General features: G+C 62.0%; 1 protein-coding gene across 1 annotated transcript; it reads left to right on the top strand.

The window, feature by feature from the left end:
* The first annotated feature begins 5,689 nt into the window (after positions 1-5,689).
* On the top strand, positions 5,690-10,806 carry TARBP2 (TARBP2 subunit of RISC loading complex). Its single transcript, XM_072357889.1, has 2 exons — positions 5,690-5,798; positions 10,602-10,806. The coding sequence occupies exons 1-2, from the start codon at positions 5,746-5,748 to the stop codon at positions 10,804-10,806; spliced, it is 258 nt and encodes an 85-aa protein (XP_072213990.1). The 5' UTR covers positions 5,690-5,745.
* Positions 10,807-10,910: the final 104 nt, after the last annotated feature.

Genomic DNA, 10,910 nt, shown 5'->3' with positions numbered 1-10,910 from the left:
CCCCCCCTCCCTCCCCCATCCCCATCCCGGGGGTCTCCGCATGAGATAAACTGAGGCAGAGCTGTAGGGGGGGGGGGGGGGGCTCTGTCGTGACATACGATATGGCGGCTCGTGTCGCGATAGAGCGGAGATGGGGGGGGGGGAGAGAGAGAGGGGGAGAAGGAGCGCCCCCCGCGCTGCCGCTGCCGGTATATCGCGATAGCGCCTTATCGCGACACGGCGGTCGGTGGGGGGGGGGCTGTGGGGGCACACGCGCGTGCACGAGGCCGCGCGGCCCCGTGGGGGGGGGGGGGCGCAGCGTCGCACCGGGTGCACGCGCGTGTGCAAAGCGGGGGGCGGTGAGCTGCCGTGCTGCTGTGCACTGTGCTGCCCCCCCCCCAACACACACAAGCACCTGAGGGGGGGGGGGGGGGCGCGCATCCCACGCGTGCACGAGGAGGGATGGGGGGGGGGCGGCAGCAGCGCCCACGCGTGTGTGTGTGGGGGGGGGGCACGCGTGCAAAGGCCCCTCATCCCCATCCCCATCACCATCTCCATCCCCATCCCCATCTCTATCCCCATCCCGGTACCGGCCCGGCCCGGTTCCCCCCCCCCCGCCCCCATCGCGGTGCTGCCAGTACCTCGGGGTGCGCGGCCCCGCGGCCGCTGCGCGCTCCCGACGCCGCCGGTGCCGCTGTCCGTTCTCGGCGGGGCCGTTCCCGTTGCTCGTCCCGCTGATGCTCCGCGGCGCTTCCCGTTATTCCCGGTCCCGGTTCCGATGCCGCCCCCGAAGCGCTGCGGGTCGGACCAGGCCGGGTCGGGGCGGTGCGGGCGGGGCCGGTACCGGACCCGGTGCCGCGGTCGGGGGAGAGCGGCTCCGAACGGCCCCGCCCGGCGCTCGGCCCCGCCCCGGCCCCGCCCCGGGACCCGGGAGCACCGGAACCGGCACCGGGACCCCCCCCCCCATCAGCTGCACAACCAACGGTGACACCCCCGGACCGGGACCCCCATGAATGTGGGACCGGGGAGAACCGGCACCATCCCCCCCCCAGATATTAACAGTACCGGGGAACCGGGAGGCCCATCAATACCGGAACCAGGACAACCCAGAACCGGGACTGGGGGCACCGTGACGCCCCCCCCCCCTCCGGTACTGGGCTCCCCCGATCAGTATTTGGTACCCAATGCTCCCCACGTCGGTACCGGGGCCAAACGGGTCCCCCCATTAGAGGCACCTGGACCCCCCCCGCCCCCCAGTACCGGCACCGGGACCCCCAGGTGGTTCTGGGCAGCCCCCGGACCCCCCTCCAGCCGGTACCAGAACCCCCAGGACTCCCCTCACATTAATGGGGGCACCTGGACCCCCCTTAACCCCCAAGGGTCCCCTCAACCAGCACCGGGACCCCCAAACCCAAAGTGGGACCCCCCCCCTTGTGCTCCCCATTGTACCCTGCGGGGGTCCCAGTCCAGTCCCAGTCTGTCCCCCATTGCCCCACATCTGACCCCATTGCCCCCCATCTGACCCCATTGCCCCACATCTGTCCCCATTGCCCCACATCTGACCCCATTGCCCCCCATCTGATCCCACTGCCCCACATCTGATCCCATTGCCCCCCATCTGACCCCATTGCCCCCCATCTGACCCCACTGCCCCCCATCTGTCCCCATTGCCCCCCATCTGACCCCATTGCCCCACATCTGATCCCACTGCCCCACATCTGTCCCCATTGCCCCACATCTGACCCCATTGCCCCCCATCTGTCCCCACTGCCCCACATCTGACCCCATTGCCCCCCATCTGACCCCATTGCCCCACATCTGATCCCACTGCCCCACATCTGTCCCCATTGCCCCACATCTGTCCCCATTGCCCCACATCTGACCCCATTGCCCCACATCTGACCCCCCTCCATCTGGCCCCATCCCCCCCTGACCCCGCTGTCCCCATGCACAGCCCCACAGCTCCCTGTCCATCTGTCTGTCCCCACTGTCCCACCCCAAAGACCCCCACCTCATTCCCTGTCCATCCCCACCCCATTGGCCCCCCTTTCCTGTTGGTCCCTGTCCCCATTGTCTCCCATTGCCCCCATTGTCCCCCCCATTGTCCCCTATTGTCCCCCATTGTCCCCATATCCCCCATTGCCCCCTATTGTCCCCCATTGTCCCCATATCCCCCATTGTCCCCCATTGTCCCCATTCCCCCCCATTGCCCCCTATTGTCCCCCATTGTCCCCATTCCCCCCCCATTGCCCCCTATTGTCCCCCATTGTCCCCATTATCCCCCATTGAACCCATCACCCCCCCCCCTTCTCCTCCATCCATCCCATGTCTGTCTGTCCCCACGTCCCCCTTCTGTGTCCTTCTGTCCCTGCCATACATCCCCACTGTCCCCAATGTCCCCCATTGGCCCCATATCCATCACTGTCCCCATGTACCCCACTGCCCCAATCCTCTCCATCCCTCCCATTGGCCCCATTGGCCCCATTACACCCTATGGGTCTGTATTGTCCCCCATGTCCCCCATTGTCCCTATTGCCCCCGTTTCCCCCATTACCCCCTATGGGTCTATATTGTCCACATCCCCCCTTCCCCCCATTGCCCCCATTGCTCCCATTGCCCCCATTACTCCCTATGGGTCTGTACTGCCCCTGTCCCATATTGTCCCTATTTCTCCCATTGTCCCCATTATTCCCTATGGGTCTGTATTGTCCATGTCCCCCATTGTCCCCCATTGTCCCCATTGTCCCCATTACTCCCTATGGGACTGCGTTGTCCTCCATGTCCCCTATGTCCCATATTGTCCCTATTGTCCCCATTACTCCCTATGGGTCTATATTGTCCATGTGCCCCCCATTGCCCCCATTGCCCCCTATTGCCCCCATTACTCCCTATGGGTCTATACTGTCCATGTCCCCCCCTGCCCCCCATTGTCCCTATTGTCCTTATTACTCCCTATAGGTCTGCGTTGTCCTCCATGTCCCCTATGTCCCATATTGTCCCCTATTGCTCCCATTGGCCCCATTACTCCCTATGGGTCTGTACTGTCCATGTCCCCCATGTCCCCCATTGTCCCCATTTGCCCCCCATTATTCTCTATGGGTCTATATTGTCCATGTCCCCCATTGTCACCATTTGCCCCCATTACTCCCTATGGGTCTATATTGTCCCTGTCCCTCCCTGCCCCCCATTACCCCCATTGCCCCCCACTGCCCCCATTACTCCCTATGGGCCTATATTGTCCATGTCGCCCCCTGCCCCCCATTGCCCCCCATTGTCCCCATTATTCCCTATGGGTCTGTATTGTCCATGTCCCCCATTGTCCCTATTGTCCCCATTACTCCCTATAGGTCTGAGTTGTCCCCCATGTCCCCCATTACTCCCTATGGGTCTATATTGTCCATGTCCCTCCCTGCCCCCCATTGCCCCCCATTACCCCCCTTTCCCCCATTGCCCCCATTGTCCCCATTACTCCCTATGGGTCTATATTGTCCATGTCTCCCCCTGCCCCCCATTGCCCCCCATTGTCCCCATTACTCCCTATGGGTCTGTATTGTCCATGTCCCCCATTGTCCCTATTGTCCCCATTACTCCCTATAGGTCTGAGTTGTCCCCCCTGCCCCCCATTACCCCCACTGCCCCCCATTACCCCCTATGGGTCTATATTGTCCATGTCCCCCCCTGCCCCCCATTGCCCCCCATTACCCCCACTGCCCCCATTACTCCCTATAGGCCTATATTGTCCATGTCCCTCCCTGCCCCCCATTACCCCCATTGTCCCCATTGCCCCCATTGCCCCCCCATCCCCCCCTGCCCCCCATTGCCCCCATTGCCCCCCATTACCCCCATTACCCCTATGGGTCTATATTGTCCATGTCCCCCCCTGCCCCCCATTGCCCCCCATTGTCCCCAGTATTCCCTATGGGTCTGTATTGTCCATGTCCCCCATGTCCCCCATTACTCCCTATAGGTCTGTGTTGTCCCCCATGTCCCATATTGTCCCCATTATTCCCTATGGGTCTGTATTGTCCATCTCCCCCATTGTCCCCATTGCCCCCATTACTCCCTATGGGTCTGTGTTGTCCTTCATGTCCCCCTATGTCCCCCATTGTCCCTATTTCTCCCATTGTCCCCATTACTCCCTATGGGTCTATATTGTCCATGTCCCCCATTGTCCCTATTGAACCCATTACTTCCTATGGGTCTGTATTGTCCCCCATTGCCCCCCCATTACCCCCACTGCCCCCATTACCCCTATGGGTCTATATTGTCCATGTCCCCCCCTGCCCCCCATTACCCCCATTGCCCCCATTGCCCCCCATTGCCCCCATTACCCCCTATGGGTCTATATTGTCCATGTCCCCCCCATTGCCCCCATTGCCCCCATTACTCCCTATAGGTCTGCGTTGTCCTCCATGTCCCCTATGTCCCATATTGTCCCCATTGCCCCCATTACCCCCTATGGGTCTATATTGTCCATGTCCCCCCCTGCCCCCCATTGCCCCCATTACTCCCTATAGGTCTGTGTTGTCCTCCATGTCCCCTATGTCCCATATTGTCCCTATTGCTCCCATTGTCCCCATTACTCCCTATGGGTCTATATTGTCCATGTCCCCCCCTGCCCCCCATGTCCCCCATTGTCCCCATTATTCCCTATGGGTCTGTATTGTCCCCCATGTCCCCCATGTCCCCCATTACTCCCTATAGGTCTGTGTTGTCCTCCATGTCCCCATTGCCCCCCATTACCTCCACTGCCCCCATTACTCCCTATAGGCCTATATTGTCCATGTCCCCCCCATTGCCCCCATTGTCCCCATTACCCCATTGCCCCCATTGCCCCCCATTGCCCCCATTACTCCCTATGGGTCTATATTGTCCATGTCCCCCCCTGCCCCCCATTGCCCCCCATTACCCCTATTACCCCCATTGCCCCCTATTACCCCCAATGCCCCCATTACTCCCTATAGGCCTATATTGTCCATGTCCCTCCCTGCCCCCCCCTTTCCCCCATTACCCCCATTGCCCCCTATTACCCCCCCTGCCCCCATTACTCCCTATGGGTCTATATTGTCCATGTCCCCCCCTGCCCCCCATTGCCCCCATTACTCCCTATAGGTCTGTGTTGTCCTCCATGTCCCCTATGTCCCATATTGTCCCTATTGCTCCCATTGTCCCCATTACTCCCTATGGGTCTATATTGTCCATGTCCCCCCCTGCCCCCCATGTCCCCCATTGTCCCCATTATTCCCTATGGGTCTGTATTGTCCATGTCCTCCATGTCCCCCATTACTCCCTATAGGTCTGTGTTGTCCTCCATGTCCCCATTGCCCCCCATTAACCCCACTGCCCCCATTACTCCCTATAGGCCTATATTGTCCATGTCCCTCCCATTGCCCCCATTGTCCCCATTACCCCATTGCCCCCATTGCCCCCCATTGCCCCCATTACACCCTATGGGTCTATATTGTCCATGTCCCCCATTGCCCCCCATTGCCCCCATTACTCCCTATGGGTCTATATTGTCCATGTCCCCCCCTGTCCCTCCTGTCCCCCATTGCCCCCATTGCCCCCATTGCCCCCATCCCCCCCCACCAGTTCCAAACTGTTGCACATCCCCTCCCCCCTCCCCCCCCCCCACGTGACCCCTCCCCTTCCCTCTCCCATCTCCCCCCTCTCTTCCCGCCCCTCCCCTCGTTTCCTTCCCCTCCTCACAGCGCCCCCTGGCGGCGCGGCGGTGGCGGCGGTGGCGGCGTTCGGAGCGCGGCGGGGATGAGCGAGGAGGGGGCGGGCGGCGGGGCCAGGCGGAGCGGCGGCTTCCCCAGGTAGGGGGCGGCGGGACCCCCGAGACCCCCCCCGGCCCCTCCTTCCTCCCGTCCCGTCCCTCCCGGGGGGGGGCGGCGGTTCGAAGCGGGGCCCTGCCGGCGTCACGGCGGCGGCCTGTGAGCCCCCTTAGGCCGGGTGTGAGGCCTGCGGCCCCTCCGCTGTGCCCCCCTTTGTGGGACCCCCCCCTTTGTGGGACCCCCCCCCCTTTGTGGGACCCCCCCCCCCTTGTTGTGCTTCATCCCAGCCCCACAACCGCGATGGGCCCGACCCCAAACCCACATCTGACCCCCACAGCCCCATCCCCAATGGCTGCAGCCTCCCGTTCCCATCCGGGCTGTCCCCATATCCCCATATCCCCATATAGCCCTATCCCCCCATCCCCCCATTCCCGTATTTCCTACCCCATATCCCCCATATCCCATCCCCCTATCCCCATATCCCCCTATTTCCTACCCCATATCCCCCTATTCCCCTCTTTCCTACCCCCCTATCCCCATATCCCATCCCCCTATTCCCCTATTTCCTACCCCATATCCCCCTATCCCCATATCCCCATATAGCCCTATCCCCCCATCCCCCTATCCCCCTATTTCCTACCCCATATCCCCATATCCCCATATAGCCCTATCCCCCCATCCCCCTATCCCCCTATTTCCTATCCCATATCCCCCATATCCCCATATCCCCCTATTCCCCTCTTTCCTACCCCCCTATCCCCATATCCCATCCCCCCATTCCCCTATTTCCTACCCCGTATCCCCCATATCCCCACATCCCCCTATTTCCTACCCCCCTATCCCCATATCCCATCCCCCTATCCCCCTATTTCCTACCCCATATCCCCCTATCCCCATATCCCCATATAGCCCTATCCCCCCATATCCCCCTATCCCCCTATTTCCTACCCCATATCCCCCATATCCCCCTATTCCCCTATTTCCTACCCCCCTATCCCCATATCCCATCTCCATATCCCCCTATTTCCTACCCCATATCCCCCATATCCCCCTATCCCCCTATTCCCCTCTTTCCTACACCCCTATCCCCATATCCCATCCCCCTATCCCCCTATTTCCTACCCCATATCCCCATATCCCCATATAGCCATATCCCCCCATCCCCCCATTCCCCTATTTCCTACCCCATATCCCCCATATCCCCATATTCCCCTATTTCCCTCTTTCCTACCCCCCTATCCCCATATCCCATCCCCCCATTCCCCTATTTCCTACCCCATATCCCCCCATCCCCATATCCCCCTATTTCCCTCTTTCCTATCCCCCTATCCTCATATCCCATCCCCCCATTTCCCTATTTCCTACCCCATATCCCCCCTATCCCCATATCCCCCTATCCCCATATCCCCCTATCCCCATATCCCCATATAACCCTACCCCCCTGCCCCCCTGCCCTCCTATCCCCATATCCCCCTATTCCCCTATTTCCTACCCCATATCCCCCCATCCCCACCCCCTCCCTATTCTCCCCTCCCCACACAGCTCTGCCACCCCCCCATCCTCACCCCACCACCCCAACCCCATCATCACCCCAAACTGCAGCCCCTTGTGTCCCCATCCCCCCATACCCACCCCTCATCCCTCTCAGTGACCCCACACCCCATCCCTATACCCCCCTCCTCACCTCCCCACACCCCATCCCTATGTCCCCATCCCTATATGCCCACCCCCCACCCCATCCCCGTGTCCACCCCCCCTTTTCTCTATACTCCATCCCATATTCCCCCCTCTATATCCCCCTCTGTGTCCCCATTCCCCATTGTGCCCACCCCACATCCCTCTCAGTGTCCCCACATCCCCATCCCTATATGCCCACCCCCCACCCCATATCCCCCCCATCTGACCCTGTTCTCCAGCCCCATCATCACCCCAAACTGCAGCCCCTTGTGTCCCCCATCCCCCTATACCCACCCCACATCCCTCTCAGTGACCCCACACCCCATCCCCATACCCCCCTCCTCACCTCCCCACACCCCATCCCCATATCCCCCTCCCTATATCCCCATCCCTATATGCCCACCTCACACCCCATCCCCGTGTCCCCCTCCCCATTTCCCTACACCCCATCCCCATTCTCCCCCCTCTATCTCCCCTCCATGTCCCCATCCCCTTGTGCCCACCCCACCCCTATACCCCCACCCCTATACCCCCACCCCATACCCCCACCCCTATATCCCCCACCCCTATACCCCCACCCCTATATGTCCACCCCACACCCCATTCCCATGTCCCCCTCCCCATTTCCCTACACCCCATCCCCATACTCCCCTCTCTATCTCCCCTCCATACCCCTATCCCTATATGCCCACCCCCCACCCCATATCCCCCCCATCTGACCCTGTTCTCCATCCCCATCATCACCCCAAACTGCAGCCCCTTGTGTCCCCATCCCCCTATACCCACCCCTCATCCCTCTCAGTGACCCCACACCCCATCCCTATACCCCCCTCCTCACCTCCCCACACCCCCATCCCTATGTCCCCATCCCTATATGCCCACCCCCCACCCCATCCCCTCTTTTCCCTATACTCCATCCCATATTCCCCCCTCTATATCCCCCTCTGTGTCCCCATCCCATTGTGCCCACCCCACATCCCTCTCAGTGTCCCCACATCCCCATCCCTATATGCCCACCCCCCACCCCATATCCCCCCCATCTGACCCTGTTCTCCAGCCCCATCATCACCCCAAACTGCAGCCCCTTGTGTCCCCATCCCCCTATACCCACCCCACATCCCTCTCAGTGACCCCACACCCCATCCCTATGTCCCCACCCCTATGTCCCCACCCCATACCCCCACCCCTATACCCCCACCCCATACCCCCACCCCTACACCCCCACCCCCACACCCCCACACCCCCACCCCCACACCCCCACCCCCACACCCCCACCCCCACACCCCCACCCCATACCCCCACCCCATGTCCCCACCCCTATGTCCCCACCCCTATGTCCCCACCCCTATGTCCCCACCCCTATGTCCCCACCCCATATCCCCACCTCCATATCCCCACCCTATACCCCCACCCCTATACCCCCACCCCATACCCCCACCCCATACCCCCACCCCATACCCCCACCCCATACCCCCACTCCTATACCCCCACCCCTATACCCCCACCCCTATATCCCCACCCCATACCCCCACCCCATACCCCCACCCCATACCCCCACCCCATACCCCCACCCCTATATCCCCACCACTATATCCCCACCCCTATACCCCCACCCCTATACCCCCACCCCTATATCCCCACCCCTATATCCCCACCCCTATATCCCCACCCCTATATCCCCACCCCTATATCCCCACCCCTATACCCCCACCCCTATACCCCCACCCCTATATCCCCACCCCTATATCCCCACCCCTATATCCCCACCCCTATATCCCCACCCCTATATCCCCATCCCTATATCCCCACCCCTATATGCCCACCCCACACCCCATACCCATGACCCCCTCCCCATTTCCCTACACCCCATCCCCATATTGCCCCCTCTATCTCCCCTCCATATCCCCATCCCTATATGCCCACCCCATACCCCATTCCCGTGTCCCCTTTCCCTTTCCCCTACACTCCATCCCATATTCCCCCCTCTATATCCCTCTCTGTGTCCCCAACCCTCTCCCCATACCCCCATCCCTATATGCCCACCCCAAACCCCATCCCCATATTCCCCTCCCCATAGCCCCCTCCTCACCTCCCCACACCCCACCCCTATATCCCCACCCCTATACCCCCACCCCTACATCCCCACCCCTACATCCCCACCCCTACACCCTCACCCCTATACCCCCACCCCTATACCCCCACCCCTATACCCCCATCCCTATACCCCCACCCCATACCCCCACCCCATACCCCACCCCTATACCCCCATCCCTATGTCCCCATCCCTATGTCCCCATCCCTATGTCCCCATCCCTATGTCCCCACCCCTATGTCCCCACCCCAATACCCCCACCCCATACCCCCACCCCCATACCCCCACCCCATACCCCCACCCCATACCCCACCCCTATACCCCCACCCCTATACCCCCACCCCTATACCCCCACCCCTATACCCCCACCCCTATACCCCCACCCCTATACCCCCACCCCATACCCCCACCCCTATACCCCCACCCCTATACCCCCATCCCTATACCCCCACCCCATACCCCCACCCCTATACCCCCACCCCATACCCCCACCCCATACCCCACCCCTATACCCCCATCCCTATGTCCCCATCCCTATGTCCCCACCCCTATGTCCCCACCCCTATGTCCCCCACCCCTATGTCCCCACCCCCATACCCCACCCCATACCCCCCACCCCATACCCCCACCCCATACCCCCACCCCATACCCCACCCCATACCCCCACCCCTATACCCCCACCCCATACCCCCACCCCATACCCCCACCCCATATCCCCACCCCTATATCCCCCCCTATATCCCCCCCTATATCCCCCCCCTATACCCCCCCCCTATACCCCCCCCCTATACCCCCACCCCATACCCCACCCCATACCCCCACCCCATACCCCCACCCCATACCCCCACCCCATACCCCCACCCCTATATCCCCCCCTATATCCCCCCCTATATCCCCCCCCTATATCCCCCCCTATATCCCCCCCTATATCCCCCCCTATATCCCCCCCCTATATCCCCCCCTATATCCCCCCTATACCCCCCCCCTATACCCCCCCCCTATACCCCCACCCCATACCCCACCCCATACCCCACCCCATACCCCACACCCCACCCCACACCTGACCCTGTTTCCAGCCCTGTGCTCAGCCTGGCTCAGATGCTGACCTCCAGCCCTGGGAAGACGCCCATCAGCCTCCTGCAGGAGTATGGCACTCGAATAGGGCGCACGCCGGGCTACGACCTGCTCAAGGCCGAGGGGCAGGCGCACCAGCCCAACTTCACCTTCCGCGTCACCGTCGGCGACGTCAGCTGCACCGGTGGGTCCCATAGCGCCCCATAGCGCCCCATAGAGCCCCATAGCGCCCCATAGCGCCCCATAGCGCCCCATAGTGCCCCATAGCGCCCCATAGTGCCCCATAGTGCCCCATAGCGCCCCATAGCGCA

This window comes from Excalfactoria chinensis, chromosome 28, assembly GCF_039878825.1.
Source record: "Excalfactoria chinensis isolate bCotChi1 chromosome 28, bCotChi1.hap2, whole genome shotgun sequence".
Classification (NCBI taxonomy): Eukaryota; Metazoa; Chordata; class Aves; order Galliformes; family Phasianidae; genus Excalfactoria; species Excalfactoria chinensis.
This window is presented reverse-complemented; position numbering and strand designations above follow the sequence as displayed.